Below are 24,778 nucleotides of genomic sequence, written 5' to 3'. Positions count from 1 at the left end.
TAGACCTTATATGGTCGCAGTGACATAAGGGATGCAAGATCCCTTGACCCCAAAAAAAACTTTACCCTTATGAGGAGATGCATGAACGTAGAAGGGGCGAGGAATGTTTGCAGATACAGGGTGGTATGGCGTTCTATTATCTTTGCCTACCCCTGCGGGGAAGCGGCGTGATGGTTGGTCAGTTAGAACTTGACCCTTAATACTCCTACGTATACGTTGATTGTGGCTCGACATTGTATATATTACGCCAATTTTAATGTCGAGTTTAGCCCGACATTACATGTCTCAATTTATAAAATTATACACACTCTACGATGAAGACAAATATATGATGAGATGTCAAAAAATAATATGAAAATAACTCCTGTAATTGGAGATAATCCAGATTTTGTGAACAAGTATTTGGACACACTCAAAATGTTGTAAATAAAAATTATCTGGTCAAATAATAAGCTTAATAATAAAAATGAAAATGGTATTTTCTGGCGTTTCTCATGTGTGTGATTATAATCCAGGTTTCGGATCTCACATACTAATATAAGAGTTTCTGCTTAATAAAAAGCTTCTTTACATCTCACCAATAGATGTCTCTAAGTGAAGTTCTAGTGATTCATGAACAAGGTTTCTAAATTGGTTCATATATATAGAACTTCCAAGAATTTGAGTAGTGTGGTTGTCAATAATGGGTAGAATTGGTGAATGTTACACGTGTGTAAAGTGATCACTTAAACCAGCCTATGACGGTCGTAAGCCCCGTAAATGCCCAGACTTCCATATTCTTCTTCATCTTTGATGAGATGTCAAAAAATAATATACAAATATATAAGTCTGGGTTTTTACAGGGCTTACGATCTGTCACATCCTGGTTTTAGAGATCACGGTGTAACATTCACCATTCTAACCGTGATTGACAACCACAATACACAAACATTCAAAAGTTGTGTTTGTGCTTCAATTGAAAAGATCTACATATAAGGATGAAATTATACGGTAAGATTTTTATTAAAACAATATGAAAGTCTGGGTATTTACAGGGCTTACGATCCGTCATATGCTGGTTTAAGTGATCACTTTACACAGTGTAACGTTTACCAATCTAACCATGATTGACAATCATATTCAAATTTTGTCAACCATGGGTAGGATGGTAAATGTTATACGTGTAGAATAAGGTGGTCATTCAAACCAGCCTATGATGAATCACAAGCCCTGCTAATACCCAGACCTACATATCAATCGTCATCTATGTTGATTTTGCGAAATGTACCTATTTTAAAGCGCCATTGAGGTATTATTTCACGAAAATGTCACTGTATAAATTATCCATAATTACCAAAGGCGTTGTTTTAAACAGCTATTCAATAAATAATTAATATAAATATATTTTTAATCTTTATTTTAATATCTAGTGATTGAACTTTACGTCAAAAGAAAGGAAGTTGGGAAACTGCGTTCAGAAATTACTAATTTTATAATTGCGATATTTTCCAAAATCTTTAACTATGGCAGGTGAAATATTGCGTTGACCTACATGATAACGCAATTAAATTTTATTTCAATGTGTTTTGTAGTATTTTCGGAGGAAATGGAATAAATTTACAATGTCAGATTTTTTATTTTTTTGCTTTCTTATTTCCATTTAAATGCGTTGACTATTATTAATACAGTAAAACATCGATATAACGGACTAATTGGGGGTGAAGAGCTGTCCGTTAACGTCCGTTAAATAAGTTAGGTTTAAAATAAATAATTAAAAACTATATTTTGAACATATGAACACTGTATTGAGATATAAACAAACAATACAAAACACAAACCAAAATTCTAATTATTGTCTTCGGACACTCGTCGTGAAGTGACGTTACTGTTTGATATCGACGTATTTGCTTTCGGTAATCCTGATTTGAATCAAGTTTTGTTTACACTTTTGAGGTTTGCTGTTTTTTTTATAATCAACTTTCTAAAATTACAAAAATGCGTATTAACTAGTTGAACTTCGTTATCTGAGGAATAATCAATATATCGCTCACTCCTTTCAAGAACGTCATAAATCAAAAATCGTCAATTTTCAGTTGTGCATGTTTTCGAAATGCCCAGAAAATGTACTGTATCCCAGCAAAAGAGGCACATTTTTTACTTAATACTTACCCGCTACAGGGCAGAAAGTGTTGTTTTTGCATTTTGAAGAAAAGGTATTGTTTAATTATTTTTTTAAAATACTAAATATTTTTCAAATGGAGAAAAAACCTTCAGGTTTTACCTAAAAATATCTGTTGCACAATAAAAAGTTCAGTTAGTGGCTTGATATTTATTTTTAATACATTGTATTATATTATTAAACTTTAAAAACGTTCTCTTGAAAAATCAAGTTTTTTGATATATGACGTTCTTGAAAGGAGTGAGCGATATGTTATTAGATTGTCAAGATGTGATATTACCACTGATAACTTCATGGCCGCTAAAAATTATTTACCATACATGCGGCGACATTTAAATTTAATCATCTAAAACATTAAAAAAGTCTATTTTTTTCATTTCACTGGATTTTTGTCCATTATATCGAGGTTTAAATGTACTGACTGAAAAGATACCTTTTCAAATGTTAATAATATCTTTTCAAAATACCTCTAGTCAAATATTTAAGAGATTATAAAGCCATTTGCAATTGCAAGTAATTAAGTACTGCAAGTTATATTAGGGAGTACATAGTTTTCCCAAAGGTTCTGGAATAACCCCGAGGTAGAAAGATTACTGCAATATAACATGACTCACTAAGCTTTCAGCCGATTTGTCAACATATTAACAAAACATAAAAATGTTGGAACTAAAGTCACAATGCAACTATGTAGTGTAGATAATTTTCACCTTACTTTTGGACTATTCCTTGTTACAAAATTGGCATTTTGATACCGGTTGTTGATCAGTTAAGTTAATATACCAACACTGAAAACAAAGTAAAAAAAATAATTGAAAAAATTCATTATTATTATTTTTTTTTTTACAAAAATACATTTTTGAAATACAAAATAGGTAAATATACAGAACATCTTATATATAATGTTTCTACCTCTCTAATATAGTAGATACTTGTGTTTAGAGAGGGAGTTCGTTTCACATTTTTATTTTTATTTTTATAAACTAAGTAAATTAAAACAAAGTAAATTAAAATTAAAAATAAAAAATTAACAAGGTAAATTAAAAATTAAAAATAAACATTCTTTGGTATGGAGTCTAGGAAGGGGTGAGTCTTAAATGTTTTTTAATTTTAGTTTTAAAAGTTTGATATTTTTTTATAGATTTTAAGTTTTCCGGAAGTTTATTTAAGTTTTTTTTTACCTATGTACGTATAATGGTTTAACGCTGCTGTTGTTTTACATCTGTGCAAAATTAAATTATTAGAATATCTAGAGTACTTGAATTTACTTTGTTTTAATAATAATTATTATCGAATATAATGTGTTGTCTACAGTGCAATAATTTAATTTTAAGTTAATTACATGAAGACTGTCAGTCCTGCGCTTCAGGTACCAGTTCAAAGTGTTTATGATGTATATTAAATAAATATTAAAGTGAAAAATCACTTATACTTATTTTGACCCCCCCCCCTGGAAATCGAACCCGAGACCTCGGGCACGCTAGCCAAACGTGCTAAACACTACATTACGGAGGCATATAAAAACTAGTGAAAATCTATACAAATAAGAATATTAATGTTTGTTCACAGTATTCAATCTGTTGAAGTTTATCACCGATTGCTAAGTAATTTTGACACATCGTCGCATTCAAATTCACGCGTTTTTACATACCTGTAACAGGTAAAAACAACCGCAATGGCAACGCCATCTGTAAAACGTAACAGTAATATACGCAATACTAAACACTACTTATGGCGGTCAGCGTGCTTCTTGGCAGTGGCTGAAATATTGTATATATGTGAAATTAAACAAATTACAAATGTGAAGATTTTCTTTTCTTTTTTTTCATTTGACCAGACTGAGCCACAGCAACGTGCAATCAGTGACAAATAAAATCAAGTCTTAATATGTATATATGTATTGCACAGAAAGAAGTTTGATATGAGAAACAAAAAAAAATATAACGGGTCGCTGCTAAATTACTACAATAATAATTAACAATTTATCTTTTCTAATGTTAATTCGACACATCGCTCACTCCTTTCAACAACGTCATATTTCAAAAATCGTCAATTATCAGTTGTGCATGTTTCCGGAATGCCCAGAAAATGTAGTACAGTATCTACTCAATGAATTAGGGCCACGCAGAATTTCGCGCAATTTCTCAATTCAAACAGGAATAACTCAGAGAAAACCTTGAATAAAACAACATTGAATTTTATTTACACATGAACACTTTATTACGCTTAAATTATGCATATATTTTCATATAAATATAGTTAGTATTTAGTATTTCCACCTTTGGCAGAAATAACTGCCTCAATTCTTTTTGGCATACTTAAAATGCACTGTTTTATCATGTTTTTTATTTCTTCGTCTTCTGACCAAATTTTTTTAATATTTTTTTTTTGACAGTCTACTGTCGGATTTGGAAATGAGTATACCTTATTTTTTAACATGCTCCATACGTTTTCTATAGGATTAAGGTCCGGAGAATTTCCAGGCCAGGGGAGCAAAGGCAGATTTTTGTTAGACAAAAATTTTATTATTGATTTAGCCCGGTGGCAAGGTGCCCCATCCTGCATGAAGGTGTATGGACCTTCTGTTGGGTCGAGTGTATGGTAGAAGGGCAATAAAATTCGTTCGAGGACCTGCTTATAGGAATTTTGGTTCATTATTCCTTCCACGAAAAACAACGGCCCAGGTAAATTGTTAATAATACATGACCATATCATTGTTGCAGGGGGGTGTTTGATAACTTTTACCACACAGGCCTCATCGTAACGTTCCATTGGTGTTCTCCTGACGAATCGACGGCTCTCTGTCACGGCTTCTAACCGGTACTCATCACTAAAGATGACCTGAAAAATAATGAAAATTTAAGTTTAATTCAAATATATAAGTTTATTTACTAAAATGATATGTTGAAAATTCAATTTAAATAAATACCTTTTTCCAATCATCTACCGAGTTATTTCGATGTAGCCTGGCCCATTTTAATCGATCCGCTTTCATTCGTGGTGTCAATTTTGGTACTTTTACAGGGCGCCTGCATTTCAGATTTACTTCGTAAAGACGTCGCCTCAGTGTTGATACCGATATATTTATACCCTCTTCTTCCAATTTTATTTTTAATGTTTTTGCTGATGCACTACGGTTTTCTAAGGCACTTTGAACGATTTTTCGATCAGTCCTCGGTGTTGTTTTTCTAATCCTACGACAGTTCTTTCGCCGATTGCTGGTGGCGGGTGACTGATTTTTTATTGATTTTGAAATTTAGTCCACTGTTTGACGAGAAACGTTTTCTTTTTTTGAAATTTCTCTAATAGATAGTATTCTTAATTTCAGTAGCACTATAACACTAGACTTTTTTTCCTCGGAAATATCTTTACTTTTTCCCATTTTGTCCTTTTCAAAAAAAACACTTGTGTTTACAAAAAAAAATTATACTTTATGAACTAAAATTAAAAATTAAGTTTTTTTCACAAGACACGATAACTATATAACTTCTCTGAACAAAACAACAACCAGAACTCAAGAAACTTCACTAATAAATAAGATAGGACTATTTTTTGAACTTTCAACTATCTGTCTACCTGTGCTAATTAGGGACCTTTCTCAGAAAAAGGGTTTGAAATTTTATAAAGGCTTAAATAATCCAGGTATATTTTACATATTATTGAAGGTAATATACATGATATTAGATGTCAATAGAAAACTTAAAGTATTTATGTAAAATAAATATAATAATCCAAAAGATTTTAGAGTATTCAAAAAAATAATGGGTGGCCCTAATTCATTGAGTAGATACTGTATATCCCAGCAAAAGCGGCATATTTTTAACCTAAAATTTACCCGCTACAGGGCAGAAAGTGTTTCCATTTTGAAGAAAAGGTATTGTTTAATATTTTTTTTTAAATATACTAAATATTTTTCAAATGGAGAAAAAACATTCAGGGTTTACCTAAAAAGATCTGTTGCGCGGTAAAAATATCAATTAGTGGCTTGACATTTATTTTTAATACATTTTAGTATATTTTCAAACTTTAAAAACGATCTCCTGAAAAATCAAGTTTTTTGATATACGACGTTGTTGAAAGGAGTGAGCGACATGACCTTTGTAATGTTACGATTTTTCCACAGGTAACAAAATGGCGCCATGGAGTTACAACCGCGGGAAGAGAAGACACAGTTTATTAAATTGATATCTCTCATTTTCAATGAATTATTCATGACCGGATATTGTTTATACCGTTAATGACAAACGGATAATACTTTGTTGTGTAAACAGGTTTCATCTTAAAATTAGTATGTTAAATCCTTATTCAAAATGTAGAATGAAAGTTACATGATCAAATTTACAGCAATAAAGTAATGTTATGTATAAGATCCGCCTCCGTAGTGTAATGGTCAGCACGCTCGGCTACCGTTCTGGAGGTCCCGGGTTCGATTCCCAAGGGGGGTAAAATTAATATAAGTGATTTTTTTACTGTCATATTTATTCAATATTACCATGGACTGGTACCTGAAGCGGAGGGCTGATCACCTTTCCTTCATGTTTAAAACGATCATGATAACACTGCGTTTATAAGACACAGTGCCCTATGCACCATTGGGGTGCGGATAAGGGTTTTATTATTATTTACTATGTATAAGATAACATATTATCGTGTTTCACCCTCTAAAGTCTAAATATTATAACTATTATGTTATTTTTTTGTTAGTTTTGTGATAAACTTAATATATGTATCGCCTACTTTCAAAATCCGCCAGATCCATGTAATTCGATTTTACAAAAAAATCAAAATTCTCCGGGTAACATTTATGTTTAAAAGATTTCTCTATCTTTAGATATAATGTTATGAAATAGAGATTTTTTTTAGAAAATTTTTCAGTATCAAAAAAAAAAAGAGACACAAACCGATAATGACGTCATCTAAATTTTTGACCTATCCCCGCTCTCTGATTGGCCGATATGGGTCAGAAGGCAAGTTCCATGAATATAGCGGAATTCGAAATACAACGCTGTTTCTAAGTATTTTTTAGCAAGGTTTTTAAGTATATAAATATTATACAATAAAATACACAATGAGCATTCCGATAGAGTATTTATTTTAAAATCTTATAAAATTGACTGACCACTATGATACACATGTTAGCCAATGCTTTTGAAAGTATTGATTTATTTAATATATTGTTATCCTCCTTGAAATCTGTACTTTCTCAGCATTTCTTCTCCATGTTATAATGGATAAATTTTAACGTATTGTTTCACCCTCTCTTACTGCTCGCCGATAGTGTTTTAAGGAGACTTGTATTTACTAGTGCTTACAACTTGTTATTTTATTTTTTAAATTATGATTTTATGTTATAAGACTATTTGTTACAAGACTTTTTGTTTCTCTATTAGTTTATTCGTTAGTCTATTTTTTTATCTTTATATTAGATACTGTATTTATGTATTTTATGTATTATCTTAAAGGCTTCAGCCGTTCAATAAATAAATAAATAAATAAATACGGAAGCGGACTTTTAGATTACTTCTACTCATCTCAGAGTTACATTAATTTTAAATTTCTCTACTCGAAATGCTGTACATCACAACCTTAGTATAATCAGCTATTAAAAAAAGTTCCCTGTAGCAAATACGCTTCAGAATTGACTTCAAAACAAGTTTTAATTTCTTATCTAAAAACTGTCACCGTCGATATTTTATTCGCTCGAACAAATAACGTTTTAATTTTCGTACCTATTTGCATACGCGTATTCCACGATATATTTCGCGTAAAAACCTGAAAAAAGCAACCTGACATGGTTCTCAACTTTTTCCACGGGGATTGAGATATTTATATTCGGCGGTGACCCGAGAGTTCCCACATTAATTAAGAACTAACAAATCGATACGGCCGTCGATGCTGCCCACGCCATTTTGATAAAGATAAAAAACATGCATATATTTAATACATAATATTATTTAACATTTGTACCGATGACATAATTGCCGGTCGAATTCTGTTCACAGGCTTCTTGGTTTCAGTTTCTCTTAAGGGGCTATCAACTCTGGTCAAGACTGTTTTCCTTTCATTGAAATACAAGATCAATATTTCTTTTTCTTCTTCTGCTTGGTGTAGGTGGCAACCCTCCTTCCTACTTACCTACCTACCTAAGCACTATCGATAAAATTAAGAAAGGTGTGTTGAGATGGTTTGGACATGTAGAACGGATGAGTGAGGAAAGAACGGTAAAACAAATTTATAAGGCGAATGCAATTGGAAAAAGGAGCAGAGGAAGACCGAGAAAACATGTCACGATTAGGTATGCCAAATACTTGAAAGTGGTCAGGTTAGGAGTCGTAATAATCGGCGGGTTTGTTAGAGGAGATGCATGAACGTGAAAGAGGCGAAGAATGTTTGCAAAAATACAGAGTGGTGTGGCGTTCTATTCTCTCTGCCTACGCCTGCGGGGAAGCGGCGTGATGGTTAGTTAGTTAGTTAGTTAGTTTAGTGTAGGTCTTGTGGCCTGTTTTTAAGAGGGATTAGCCTCCTGCGATGTTGGTTCCCAGCTGTGGGTCCATCTCTTTGCTGGGGGAGTCTGGATGGTTCCATTCTCCTTACATGCGCATACCATTGTCTTCTTCGTTGTCTTCCCCACCTAACGACGTCTTGGATCTCGCATATTTCTCTTATCCTGGTATTACTTATTCTGTCTCGAAGACTATTGCTAACTACGTTCATGCATCTCCTCATACGTACCCGCCGATTGTTACGACTCCTAATCTGACCACTTTCAAGTATTTGGCAAACCTGATCGTGCCATGTTTTTCTATTGCCAGATATAATATTCTTTAGTCTTCATTTCTGACACTCTTAGTTACTGCGATGTCCACACTGCATTCGATTACGTCAATACAATCATTTAAAAGTACTTTTTTTCAATCTGTCATCCTTAGTAAGAAAAAACGGTTGGGCATGTAAATTTATAAAATAATATAAGTAAAATAAGCTGAACCAAGAAATAAAAACTAAAGGTATAAGAAATCAAATTAGGTTGTAAAATGAAAGATACATACTGAATCTTCATTTGTTTTTAATTATTATTGAATTATATTTGTGTAGTAGAATTTCTAAAATTGAGATAATTGAACGTGTCGGGTTGTACCTAGTACCTTGGTTAGTGTCGCGGACTATAAAGTCAGAGTTTCTCGGTTCGAATCTACTCTACCACAATTTGATACCAATTTCTAATAATGGGCCGCTTAGCCTCACAGAAATAGTATGAAATAGAAATATTGTGTACATAATAAACGTACAAATATTTCTAATTTATTTAAAAAAAACGTACTGATTGGTTCAGATACAAAGATCAAAAAGTCTTTTAAAAAAAAGATTTGTCACTTTTTCAGTAAGGGCGTCAGAATTAGCATTTCACTTTAGGGGAGAAATAAATAATGTATGGCAACTCTACTACTACCACTTCTACTACCATCACGACGTTTCTCCGCAGGGGTAGGCAGAGACGATAGAACGTCACACTCTTCTGTCCTGACAAACACTCCTAGTATACATCTAGTCATACATGATTTTCGACACCACCAGACTTTCGGTTCTGATTGATCTGATCATGCCAAGTCTTTTTCAGCAGTTCTAGTTCTACATTCTTAGTCATTCTCTCGTTATCCATTCGCTCCACTCTACTTTATGTATGTTTCTATCTCGTAATTTGGCATACTTAATTAATATATTAAAAAGTAGTTTGGAACTGGATTCCGGGGAGAAGAGATAGTTTTATCAAGTTTTTTTGTTTGTTTAAAGTGCTTACATTGTTCGTGTAAAAAAAGAACGATCAATCTTTAACTTCAATACGTTTCGTTAATAAAATAAAACTCTTTTATTTTGGTACATTTTCTAACCGGTTTCGACAAGCACCTTGTCATTTTTAGGGATAGATAAAATGATCAATCTCATGACACAGTGTCATGATATATATTTTCTTACACAATCCAACGATATTATGGATCTGATTCTGCAGATATTATGAGAATCAGGCGATCAGTTTGCTGCATAATTAGGTAAGCGATATTACGCCTCACCGCACTCTTAATTCAACGGAAACAGATTCAACGTAGTCGATGTATGAGAGCGTGAAATATTCCACATCCAAAGAATTTATACGAGCGAACACGATCACTGGGAACGATATTCAAACGAGCTTCCGAAGTAATGAAGATTAACTGGACGATACTAATTTTTGAGGATTCCTCCGACGCATCTGCGGTATGTAGTTTAATGATCTGTAGATAAAAGCTCCACACTGCCATAAAACAAAATGGTGATAAATTCAATTGGTCAGAGGGAGAAGAATTTTGACAATTTTACTGTGAGCGCGATGAAACGAGATGATATCGGGCACGACTTTACGAAGCGGGCATTAAAATTTTACAATTAAATTGCAAAACTACATCAGGAAGACCAGAACAAGAAACAAGAAGGCACGAATTTATGAAGTGGGCATAAAAATCAGAACAAAAAACGAGAAGGTACGAATTTACAAAGCGGGCAAAAAAATATAGCATTTCAGTTGCAATACTACAATAGAACGAGCAGAGCAAGAAACAGAAAGGCACGAATTTACGAAGCGGGCATCTGACAGTCAAATTGCAAAACTACATCAGTAAGAGCAAGACCAGAACAAGACACAAAAAGGCACGAATTTACTAAGCTGGCATAAAAATCTTACAACATTTTGAGTGTGCCCAAATACTTGTTCACAAATCTGGATTATCTCCAATTATAGTAGTAATTATTTTTTGACATATCCACAAAGATGAAGAAGAATTTGGAAGTCTGGGCATTTACAGGGCTTACGCCCGAATCATGTTGTCAATCATGGGTAGAATTGGTGAATGTTACTCGTGTGTAAAGCGATCTCATAAAACCAGCCTACGATGGTTGTATGTAAGCCCCGTAAATGCCCAGACTTCCATATTCTTCTTCATCTATGTTGGGATGTCAAAAAATAATATAAAAACCTTACAATCAAATCGCAAAACTACACCAGGAACGCAGAACAAGAAACGAAAAGTATCATAGCAGAACTTGAGTCGTTTACATCAAGCAAATGTTAATGGAAAGGGAGCAGAATGTTATATTTAGATCAAATGGTGAAAGCATTAGGACAGATGTATTCAGAGACGCATATAAATAACCAAATCACCGCTCCAAGTACCTGCACGAATAGATTGATATCTATCTAGATTTATCTCAATCAATGGACAACGCTAGTTGATATCATTATATATGCCATAGTACTAGAAATAAGGATAAAATAAGACTGCCATTGTTGAAAAAAACTGAGCCGCAAAATTGTTTAATGCATAAGGGTTTGAAAATGTATGATGAGATGCCTGAATGTATGAATAATGAAAAGAGTCTGAAAGAATTTAAAAATAAATGTTTTGTTTACTGTAAAGAGATGTAAATATAAATTTAGATGATGTAAATTAAGTGCAAATAATAGTTTACATTAGTTGTAATATAAGCTTAATAATAAATAAATAATAAAACCCTTATCCGCACCCCAATGGTGCATAGGGCACTGCGTCATATAAACGCAATGTTATCTTGATCGTTTACACATGAAGGAAAGGTGATCAGCCCTCCGCTTCAGGTACCAGTCCAGGGTAATATTGAATAAATATGACAGTGAAAAAATCACTAATATTTATTTTACCCCCCTTGGGAATCGAACCCGGGACCTCCAGAACGGTAGCCGAGCGTGCTGACCATTACACTACGGTGGCGGAATATAAGCTTACTTAAGAAATAATAAAAAATAACTGACTTGACAAAGACGCCAGTAAAATTCTTCGTATTAAACCCGTATTTTCAAATGTGGTGGTCCTTATCAAAAAGTTACATTTCCAGTATTGCAAAAAAATCTTTTAAATTCAAATGTGTAATGTTTACTGTATCCTATCGAAATCTTAATTAAAGTTCTGACAAAACGTGACCGATCCTGTGATAAACCAATATAAAATCATTAAATCGCACCAAAATGTAACAGTTTTACAAGCTAGAATTCCTGATTTCTTAAAATCATTTATAATGGAAATGTAACGTGTCGAGTGTTTTTGCCTAGAATTTTCACTCATGAATTACATGAAATTATAAGTAACTTTAAACAAAAAGAGTAAATCCACTCACGAGTAGGCATAGGCTATGAAACTTAGAAAGTTGAAGCCTAAGCTGGGCCATGATAAGCGGTGTAACATAAGCCGTAGCTAAATTTCAGAGCCACATGGACGATGGGTATTTTTTTTCTCTCGTCCATACGATATTTCCAATTCTGGTTCGACGAGGTATGGATGCGAAATATATCCCATACGCACCTCTCTCTAACCCTTATCCGCACTCCAATGGTGCATAGGGCACTGCATCATAAAAACGCAGTGTCATCTTGATCGTAAACACATGAAGGAAAGGTGATCAGCCCTCCGCTACAGGTACCAGTCCAGGGTAGTATTGAATAAATATTAGAGTGAAAAAAGAGCGTGGATGCGAAATTTATCCCATACGCACCTCTCTCTAACCCCTATCCACACACCGATGGTGCATGGCACTGCATCATATAAACGCAGTATTATCTTGATCATATACACAAGAAGGAAGGGTGATCAGCCGTCCACTACAGGTAATAATGAATAAATATTAGAGGGGAAAATGAGCGACAAGGCATGGATGCGAAATTTATCCCATACACACCTACCATATCATAAACCTCTTAAAATGAACGCAATCATAGGCGAAGTGGGCAATATTTCACGTGGTTTTATGTGTTTAATTTAAATGTTCATAATAGTAAACCAGAATGGAGGCGAGCGATGCTGGCACGACTCGAGAGGTTCATTCAAGAGCCGAGAGCGCGGCAAAAAATACCAATAATTAAATTCATTCATTTTTCCGCTCTCGTACTAGTTGATATAAACACTGCGAGATGTTGAACAATACAGGGTGGTTGGAGAAGCATATCTCAAAAAAAAGTTTTGAAAAAAAAATATATATCCGCAGAATCAGATCACAAATATTGTTAGATTGTGTAGAGAATCATCAATATAATTTATATTTGCAGCACTAACTTTGTGATTTTCCATTATATAATTAAAATGTAACTTTGTTTTAAAATCACTATAAATGTTTTATTATTACTTAATTATAATGTCTAACGGTTTCGAAGCTAACCGCTTCTTTATCAATACTGATTAATACTAGTATTAATCAGTCTTGATAAAGAAGCGGTTAGCTTCGAAACCGGTAGACATTATAATTACTAATTAATACTAGTATTAATCAGTCTTGATAAACATGGGGTTAGCTTCGAAACCGGTAGACATTATAATTACTAATTAATACTAGTATTAATCAGTCTTGATAAAGAAGCGGTTAGCTTCGAAACCGGTAGACATTGTAATTAAGTTATAATAAAATATTTATAGTGATTTTAAAACAAAGTTACATTTTAATTATAGAATCATCGATGACTCCATTTTTTTTCCACATAAACACCGTTGCTTCAAAAATCAACCCTGACTGCCGGACGGTAAAATTCCGTGTAGTGCACAAGCGCACTTAGCCATTGCAAATATTCCCCTTTTACTACGTACTAATTTTTCTCCAATTCTTTATCCATATAACCGAGCAGGGTCGTCAACTACCTTTTAGAAAAGTCTATAAGCATAAAAGTCACTTTTATTATTTTTTAAAACCGGACTGCCGGACGGTAAAATTCTGTGTAATGCACAAGCGCCCTGTGCTGATTTTAGCACCCTCAAAAGATTCAAAAAGTTTCATTCGTACGGAATCGTACGTTTTTGTCAACACTCCAATCTTTCAAACTTTAAAGCTAAATTGTTCGAAATCTTATAAACCTAAAAGGGTAATTCTATTCCGAGTCCTTTCCTTTTCTTCTTTTCCTATCACTGTCATCTCCTTTTCTCTTTATCCCATTCTTGTCTCATGTCTCTTCTTATATATAGACTTTTCTTATGCATAGTTGTGAAGAACTGTAATTCATGATTTTTTTGTATTCTGATTTATCATGTATTATAAACTGTTATTTTCCTTTCAATAAAATAAAATAAATAAAAATAAAAATAAAAAACACTGAGACTGCTGCGTCGAATAAAGAGATCATTTAGGATGCCCCTGTGGTGGCTATTGCCTCCCCAGAACAGGTTCCTCGTCAAGTTCAATAGTACAGTTTACGGTCCTGTCCCGCCGCAAGTCTCCAGCCTCCGCGACGGGTCGGTTCTCACGATTATTATGTTAATTTGGCGTTTAATCAGCGCTGGCGAGAGTAATCCGAGTGGAGACGGAGGCTGTTCAGGCAGAAGAGGACCTGCAAATGGACAAGTACACCCCGCGCTGGCAGAAATTTCTCTTGCGCTCTCAAATGTCGTACAAATAGCCAAGACTTGAATCACCATCATATCATGGTCATGAATAAACTAGATTAATAATCGCTAGGACTACTGACACATTAGCGCTTCCCACGAGTAGAACAAACTCTTAACAAGGTTCCTATATTTATCTTCTTCTTCTTTTACTACTTTTAGGACTAGGTCCTGTCATTCTCCGGTCCGCTCCTGAGAGGTGGAAGACCAGCTATCCCTCCATCGTTTAGGTGGTCTTCCTGGGGGTCTGATCCCGCTTATGCTGCTGTCCGCTGCTATCCTCACCACTCGATCCGAACTCGCTCTTCCCACATGATTTCTCCAGAAACGTCTTCTTTCTCTTCCCCATCGCACAACATCTTCAACATCTCAGATTTTTCTTATTTCTGAGTTTCTTACTCTGTCGCGAAGTGTTAGGCCTGCAATGGGTCGTAGAGTCTTCATTTCCGATGTCCTAAGAAGGCCTTTTGTTCTATATTTACCATTCATCAATAATTGGTCAACGATGAATATGGGAATATTGATATGTTCTACTCGACATTGTAGGGATATTGTCATATAATTTGTCTTTGACTTAAGCTTTGATGTTTCCCGTTTCCCCTTTTCATCCCTCCCGTCCTTCTTCCAGGTATTTTCACTAACTTAAAAATGTGAAATAACTGTTCTATTGAATTTCCAAATAAAATAAAGTAAAAATATTTATTACCGAAGGTGATTGATGGAATTTATAATCAAACCATTACACAAACCATTGAAAAAACATCAAACAAGATAGATAAATGAAACGAATAATCAATATTCTAGATCACTAAAGAAAATAGTACTTGACAACATTTTCAGTGTGTCCACATACTTGTTCACAAATCTGGATTATTTACAATTACAGGAGTTATTTATATGGTTTTGAGTGATCACTTTACACACGTGTAACATTCACCAATAATACAAAACATGGGTAGAATTGGTGAGGGTATATCAGACACGATGTTTGGAAATGATACTGAACGCATCGAAACATGAGTCAAAATAGATTTTGAGAAAAAGTGGTATTTACAAACTAAAAGTTACTTAAACATGGATAGATTTGACCACAAAGTGACTGCCGAATCAATTAATGAATATTTTACTGTAGTTAGTGCAGTACGATCAACATGTGTTCAGGGTTATCAAAATATTTAGAGTGAACAATTAATTTTCTAAACTGGTCTAAGTATTTGTAAGATGATATCCTGAAGACGAGTGTTCGAATAACTCGCGTTAGACAAGTGAGTGGAAAATGAACAAATTGGAATGATTAGCTACAGAAAAAGCGGCTTCAAAATAACATATGTAATTTAATCACGCGATCATCGATGTGGACACGTAATCGGTTTCGAATTGAAGTAATATAAAACTTTAATTGAAAGAATTCGAGCTGAATATTTCCAACTAATTCATTACCTTTGTAGAAGGACAAACAGGATTATGTACTATATTGAAAGCTATCCAACCGCATTTCCAGATCTGATACAGAAGCATCTAGGCTTCCTGACAGACCTTCTATTGCAAAGCATTCATTTTCGTTTGTTTTATGAAATAAGTTACGAAATTTATAAAATATGTGAAACAAAATTGTATTCCGATTTTACTGTGAATTTACATTTAAAAGCTTTCAATTTCCCTGTCACTGCCAATATAAATAAATACAAGTTTTTAAATCCGTCACCAAATTTTCTAGAAGTGCTCCGGCGTACGTAGTGAAAGGTATTAGTATTATTTTTTGACATCTCATCAAAGATGAAGAAGAATATGGAAGTCTGGGCATTTAAGGGGCTGACGACCGTCATATAGATGTCTTTAGTGAAGTTCTAGTGATTCAAGAATAATGTTTCAAAATTGGTTCATATATATAGAACTTCCAAGAATTTGAGTAGTGTGGTTGTAAATAATCAGTAGAATTGGTGAGTGTTACACGTGTGTAAATTGATCACTTAAACCAGCCTAAGACGGTCGTCAGCCCCGTAAATGCCCAGACTTCCATATTCTTCTTCATCTTTGATGAGATGTCAAAAAATAATATGAAAACAACTCCTGTAATTGGAGATAATCCAGATTTTGAGAACTTGTATTTGGACACACTCAAAATGTTATAAAGGAATTAGTAGTTAATTACTTCAGTTAGTCATCTATGTAGATTCGATTATGTACTTAGAAGGATTGTTTACTTATTAAGTTGTAAGGCGACATGCCGACATTATTCAAAGTCGAATAAAAGATTTGAACAAACTCAACTGTGAATAAAACAGATGCTGGTGGCTCTTGGAACGGAATAAAGACAAACTAATTGTTTGGAAGTAGAAGCTTCTAGGGCCTCCAGGCGGGCTAAACTGTTATTACGGCATTAATGTACAGAGATTGCAGAGCTATCTAGATGCTCAGACAGTAGTGGATTGAAGCCATTACGAGGGATCGTAGAGACAACGCGGTGGAGAAAATTTACTTATAGCGAGAGAGAGAGATGTCGGATGATCGAACTTAATCGAATTCAACCGAACTTTTCCGATGCAAGACGTGCTTGTTTGATTCTAAAAGGTTGATACACGTGAAATGAGATACGATTCCCGTGTAATAATCGAGAGGATGTATGTATTTTGCACGGTAGAAATCGGAACGCCCTCCGTTACAATGTAAGATCATAATGTATGTAAAATGCTAAAGAGCTGGGTTTTAAAAAAAAAAGTCGCGCATCGGCGAAGATTGAAAAAAAATCAAATAAGACTTGACAGATTTTCAATCGTCAAGATAATTCTGACATAAATTTGTTTATTTTAAAAAATATATAAACTTGAATATACCACTTATTGAGTTTTATTTATATATACGACTAGTTTCGAAAACTTGCAGATGTTTTCATCTTCTAGTAAAAATTAAAACTCATTAAGTGGTATATTCAAGTGTTTAATTTTTTATATAATAATCAACATGTCATTCTACAAAGTTAATGCCGAATCAATAAATAATATAAATTTGTTTATTTTCATATTATTTTTTTACATCTCAACCATACATGAAGACGAATATGGAAGTCTGGACATTTTTGAGATGTCAAAAATACAAACAAAAAAAACTCTTACAATTGGAGATAATCCAGATTTGTGAACAAAATGTGACACACTCAAAATGTTCTCTATTTTCTATTAGAATTTTTCAGGAAGTACGTAAAAAAAATACATTGACAAATATTGTAAAAGAAATTATTGCTTTCTTCAGATAGAAAATGGTAAAAATAATGTCATTTTGTAATTTTTACCACGAGGATTTATTATCATCATCAGGTCAACTGAAGACTAACGTCAACTGAAGAATGGTTGTTCAGAACCCGGTTGTCGTGAAGTGGTGTTTTTAAGTGGTATTACACAAAGTGAACGATGAATGATAAGGAGAATGTTACGTATTTTTGTTCTGTGTAGGCTTATTTGGACAATTTATTGTCTGTTGAATGGATACATATCACGAGGTGTGATTATTGGCTAATAAATTAATATGAAAAATCACAAGACTATCAGTGACATTCTTATTGAAATCTGTAGAGAACTAAGGGAAATATGAAGGTTTAGACATTAGATATTTGAATAAAACGAAAAACGAGCGTTTGCATACGTCATCAAATTTCCGTCATCGAACGTTTTATGACGTCATATGGTTTATTGTCTATGGTTTATAGAGCTGTAATAGTAGTAGTGTGGATTGTTTGTTTACCACTACACTACCATTTGTGTTATACAAATATGAAGAGGGGCGGGAGGGTAGTTTTTTATGTGTTTTTGTTAATAAAATACAACTTAGTAGACTCCAAAAATCTGTGTTTGATTTAAAATTAATACATAAATTACCTGACCAGACATGACACTAACAGAAGAAGAAGAAGACTGTATTACTCTATGGAAACAGTCCCATGAGCTAGATTTGTTTTCAGGTAATCCACGTACCGATATGTACGAGTACATACATCATGGAGATACTTTCTTCTTACTCGACCATCTTAAGTGGATTATAACCTTCTAAATCAATTTTAATACTTCATAATTCGAGACTTCCTCGATTGAAGTACCCAGAATAGAGGTCTTAAATATGGTCCCCATTCTAGACACGACATTTAATCAGTCTGACAATATGTAAACCCGAGTAAAAAAGAACGTCTCCAAGTCTAGATCATCACACGCAGGTAGCGAAATGAAAACAGCAAGATTACTAGGTGCCTTGATACTTTCTACTCTGTTATGAATGATTTCTATTATTTGATACAATGACCAATATGTAACAAAGAGTTACAAAAAAACTAGACCGAAAGAAGGTTAGGTGGATAAAAAAGGCACATTATCTGGGAGCCTACACTTAAAAGTATAACAGCAAAAAATCTTATCGAAAGACAGTACAGTCAAATTGGTACACACAAAAAGAAAACAGGTTAAAGTCATTAATAATAAGAGATTATGAAATTTTTTATACGGTTATTTATTTCAGAGATAGTAAGGATTAAAATGCTTTCTTTACGATTAATTAATTAACACAGAAGTGTTAATTAATTAATCGTAAAGAAAACATTTTAAATTTTAAACTGGGACAGTAGCTTTTTAAAACAAATAATTATTAAAATAAAAACAAATAAAAACAAATAAAATTTGCCATAAACTTGAATGAGCATTACTATTATTTTATTTATGTCTTCGATTTCCGCAGTTATAAAAAACTGTTGAAGTTATATTTCACAAACATCAAGATAAAACCAGGGGATTTCAAACAGCGCTGTTTTTTTGTGTATTAAAAAAATTCAGATTGTCCCTTATCGAAAGTCTTACATTTTGTATTAGAATTAGTAATTTCATTAATTGATTCGGCATTCACTTTGTGGTTATATCTATCCATTTTTAGTTTAAGTTTTACTTGGTAAATACCACTATTTCTTGAAATCTACTGTGACATACGGTGTTTGAAAATGATGCGGAATGCGTCGAGACACGTGTCACAATAGATTTTAACATATAGCAGTAAGTACCAAGTAAAATTTAAATTTAAATGTATTCAAATATTTGAAATATATTTGGTAGTAAACAGTAGATACCATAGGAAAAAAATTATACTCAAAACACTAATATCACATGACATAGTAAAGAGAGGCATCTTTATAATTAAGAACAATCCATTTCAGTAAACAAATACCAAAAAAGTAAATAATAAGTTATATTATTTTGAGAAAAAAAAAGACTTTGTTTTTTGATCCACTCACATTTTTATTAACAACCAACTAGTTTCAGCAACAACCTGTTGCCATATTCAGTGTTTAATTTATGACTAAACCCTGAAGAGGGCAACAGGTTGTTGCCGAAACTAGTTGGTTGTTAATAAAAATGTGAGTGCTTCAAAAGACAAAGTCTTTTGATTTCATCAATATGATCCACAAAGTAAATGCTATCAATATTCAAAAAAAATACAATAAGTTATCCCCACAATTCAATAAATAAATAAAAAATCTGAAAAATATGTACATGGTTAAAATAACACTCTTTGAAATAATGGTTTGCGAGATTAGGAACGTATTATTGTAGTCAGGAGAGTTCAAGCTTTGGCCACGATATGTGTACAATTGGAAAATTTACGATGTCGTATAATGGGCGCTGAAAAGCTGAAATTCGGACGTGTTTACAAGCTTTCATGATTTATATATCATGTGTCGGTTAACACATGAAACATGTTTGGTTTAAATTAAACGATCGTGTAAATTACAGCTTTGTGTAGCGGCCGTTGTAAAACAATAATTCCAAAATGAACTAATTTCTTTAACATTGTAATTTTTAGTCGTATTTTAGCTTTTCATTAATTAATTCGACAGTCACATTGTGATAAAATCTATTCACTTTTAAGATAAGTTTTTCTTTACACACGTGTAACATTCACCAATTCTACCCATTATTGACAACCACACTACTCAAATTCTTGGAAGTTCTATATATATGAATCAAATTAGAAACATTGTTCTTGAATCACTAGAACTTCACTAGAGACATCTCATATATTGGTGAGATGAAAAGAAGCTTTTTATTAAGCAGAAACTCTTATATTAGTTAGTATGTGAGGTCCGAATCTTTTTCTTATTAAATATCACTATTGCTTCAAATCTATTGGGACACGTATTTCGATGCATTCCGCACCATTGGTGTTTGAAAATGGTGCGTAATGCATCGAAACACGTGTCACAATAGATTTTAAGAAATAGTGGTATTTAACAAGTAAAATTTGAATTAAAAATGTAGTTAAGTTGATAATATTATGCAGATGTAATTGAAAGTGTCCCTTAGATGGTTTGGCCATGTCGCAATAATAGACAACAAATAAACGGTTTAAAGAAAACCTTAGAATCTTTTGGTTTTATTTTAAATAAAAGATTTGATTTGAACCCATTTGTTTTTATCAGTGGGTGTGTTAGAAAATAAAGAATAGGAAATATAGAATAGGAAATGTACAACGCAATTATTTCAACGACTAGATTTCAAAAAAAACTTTTTTAAAGTGACAAGAAAAAATCTTTTTAAAGTGACGAGAATTGAACCCGGGTACGTCCAATCTGTAATGCTAAATTAAATGTAATAGTGTAGCGCTAAAATGTAATGGATAGCTTGGTATTTTATTAGACATGAAAACTTCCGCTTTCATACAGTATATTGACTAATTTTAAAAACATACAACGAAATTTTAAAACTTAAGAATATTTAAAGGTTACATAAAAATGGCAAATAATTGTAAAATACAAACATAACGAATTAACTTTTTTAAAATTAGATTTAAATCAAGTTTAGTATGTTAAAATATGGATTCATACATGATAATTTATTTTACCTTCCTGCAAATTGGGTGACAAATAGATATTTGATATAAACTGGCAGTGCACAATGGAGTCCTGGTTCCGACTCTAATGTATGGAAGTGAAACATGGAGTTGGCAAAAGAAGGATGAAAGTAGACTGAATGCAGTCGAAATGCGATCTCTCAGAAGAATGTGCGACAAAACGATGTATGATAGATGTTCGAATGAAATAAGGAAGGAATGCAAAGCTGAGACAAGCATTATCGATAAAATTAAGAAAGGTGTGTTGAGATGGTTTTTATATGTGGAACAAATGAGTGAGGAAAGAACGGTAAAACAAATTTATGAGGCGAATGTAATTGGAAAAAGGAGCAGAGGACGACCGAGAAAAACTTGCCACGATCAGGTATGCCAAATACTTGAAAGCGGTCAGGTAAGTAGTCGAAACAATCGGCGGGTGTGTAAAGACAGAGTGGTGTGGCGTTCTATTCTCTCTGTCTGCCCCTGCGATGAAGCGGTGTGATTGTTAGTTAGTTATAGATATTTGCGACTTAATGGGCATATTATTCCAAAGATAGTGTTTTTCAAACCATCTTGAAGCGCAAAGTTCAAATGAAAACAAATATCACAGGCTTGAAAAAAGATACCCCCCCCGCCCCACTACACCACCGAGAATAAATGACCGATTTAACAAGATCTGGCAATGTCAACTTGTAAGGAAGTCGAGAAAACTAGATATCGGGAGAGACGCGTGAAGCTTTCCACCCTCTATGACTACCCCTGTTAGAAATACCGAGACACTAATAGAAGTTATCTAAAAAAAATCCAAGCCAAGGTTTTCAAAGTTCTCTTTTACCGTTTCGTCTGTTACGAAAGATAAGTTTACTTACTTTTTGTCTTCTGAAATGTTTAAAGTGCTTGTGTATTACATTTGATTTCGAAACCTTTTGATCTACAGCTAAAACTGATAAACATTAGTATCTTTTGATTGATTGATATATGAATACACACAAATTAGACGCGGTAGCGAATTGTACTATTGAATTATTCTTAAAACCCCACCACGCAATAACTCCAATTGATGTCGAAAGAGATCCGATGCGAGATTAATTCAATGAAATGAGATGAATTATTATATCTGGGACTTTCTAATACAGATATCGACCAACAGATCGATTCGATAGTTGAAATGAAAAAGTCGGATACACTTCTGAACCTGTTGCATAAGACATGAGCGCAGACTGAGTTTCATGGTGTTTTACGAACTATATATAGCTCACTCGCGTTATAAACTCCAAATTGGGTTTAAATATAAGACGTTAAAATTATATACACTCGGGCGTCGTAAAACCCGCTTATATGGTTCCACAAAAACCCGTGTTATACAAGGTTTGAAGTTAATACAAATTAGGGTTTGCGTTCCAAAAAAAATTTAAGATGAATATGTATATTTTTTTTTAAAATAACAAACATATTATTTGATTAATTTATTTTTCTGAAACCGTGTTATAAAAAGCGTGTAAAATACATGTGGATACAAAAAATATGCCACAACTTTTAAATACGTGTTATATAAAATCGTGTTATACGAGGCCCAGGGGTAAATATTTCGTATGGCAAAGTTCAGTACAAAATCAGAACGACTTCTGTCGACATTGAAATACTTAAAAACCAACTTTCAACTTCGTTTCACTAAAAAATGGCAAAATGTCTGAACCAAAACTACAGAAAAAACATTTAATTTAAAAGACAATTTCAGTCCAAATTTTTAGTAGTGCGGCTGTCAACCATGGGTAGAATGGAGAATGATACACGCTCTTATAGTGATCTCTTAAACCAGTCAATGACAGAGGGTCAGCCCTGGAAATGCCCAGTCTACCATATCCTTATAAAAAAACTATTGTACCTTTGTTATTTCAACCACATATGTCATCGATGAAGTAACATGCAGTAGATATTTTCAATCGAAGCATGCTTGACAACCACATTTCTTAAAATTTCAAAAGTTGTATTTATACTTCAATTTGTTACTTTTTCGGTGACATCTGTGATGGAAATTATAAAGTAAGTTTTGATTAGCACAAACATCAAAGAAAAAAAGTTAGAATTAGTGAAAAAAATGGACATTCAAAATATTGTGATTTTTTTGCGGTTGAAATAAGAAGGTATCTCATAAAGCGAGCTAGCTGTAGTTATAAATTCGTATCAATTTAGATGCCAAGTATGTTGTAGTATTACTGTTATTAATTTTAAAATTAAAACGTATGCACGTCTAGAATAATTGTAGCTTTGTCTACATCCAGTCATGACATAATGGTCCATGGCGCAAGATGGAAACGTTATCACGTTCATTTCATTCAGAAATGTGGACATTGCGAAAAATATTCCAGGGCGCCATAAAAGAAACATAAAAAACTGGATAATTACCTGTTATAAGTATTGGGTTGATAAATGGGATTTGCAAACTAAAAATACAGTTAAACCTCGATGTAACGGACTAATTAGGGGGGGGATGTCAGTTAAAGCCGAAAGTCCGATACGTAAAAATGGGTTTAACCCTTCACTGCATAGTGTATCAAATATGTTACATACCCAAAAGCTAGTGTTAAAACGTCCTTTAAAAATAAAAGCAATCATTCTTTGTTGTTACTGATGAGATACATTCATAACTCACGTATTAAGTTCATAATTTAGCCAAAAGATGCGCTATGATCGCCAAAATAATAACTTCACTTGTCTCACGAAGACTACCTGTCAATGCAGTCATGCAGTCATGCAAAAAAGTCATGCAGTGAAGGGTTAAAATAAATTAAAAAAACCCTTAAAAAAAACTCTGTTAAAATTTCACTACGAAGCCTGTATTTAGATGTGATAATAATAATTAATAATAAAACCCTTATCCGCACCCCAATGGTGCATAGGGCACTGCTTCATTTGAACACAGTGTTATCTTGATCATTTACACACGAAGGAAAGGTGATCAGCCCTCCGCTTCAGGTACCAGTCCAGGGTAATATTGAATAAATATTACAGTGAAAAAATCACTTATATTCATTTGACCCCCCTGGGAATCGAACCCGGGACCTCCAGAACGGTAGCCGAGCGTGCTGACCATTACACTACAGAGGCGGACTTTAAATATATAAAAAAACAGCTTTAAATTAAAAATTCTACATTCTTCTTCATCTATGCTGTGATGTCAAAATGTAAAAGAAAATATTAACTATCTAATAAAATTAATGCAAAAAATATCGTTGCACATAATCATGGTGATTACGACCAGGTTTTGAAAACTAAAGATGAGATGGCAAAGCTCATAGATGAAGATTTATGCCTTGCCATATAGGGCAAAGTA

At 33.3% G+C, this 24,778-nt stretch overlaps 2 protein-coding genes across 2 annotated transcripts in view; one reads left to right on the top strand and one right to left on the bottom strand.

The window, feature by feature from the left end:
- Polr1F (RNA polymerase I subunit F) overlaps positions 1-5,097 on the top strand; it is a 185,870-nt gene extending 180,773 nt beyond the window's left edge. Inside the window, exon 6 of the mRNA XM_088258844.1 lies at positions 4,879-5,097. Coding sequence (XP_088114970.1) covers positions 4,879-4,972 — 94 coding nt within the window. The 3' untranslated portion in view covers positions 4,973-5,097. The remainder of the gene's footprint in view (positions 1-4,878) is intronic.
- Positions 1-24,778, bottom strand: part of pnt (ETS transcription factor pointed) — a 328,008-nt gene that overhangs the window by 124,487 nt on the left and 178,743 nt on the right. The window lies entirely within an intron of this gene.

Source organism: Brachycentrus maculatus, unplaced genomic scaffold, assembly GCF_059751285.1.
Source record: "Brachycentrus maculatus isolate JH-2025_06_01 unplaced genomic scaffold, ASM5975128v1 h1tg000104l, whole genome shotgun sequence".
Classification (NCBI taxonomy): domain Eukaryota; kingdom Metazoa; phylum Arthropoda; class Insecta; order Trichoptera; family Brachycentridae; genus Brachycentrus; species Brachycentrus maculatus.
The sequence above is the reverse complement of the archived record's forward strand: the minus strand, read 5'-3'. Positions and strand labels throughout refer to the sequence as shown.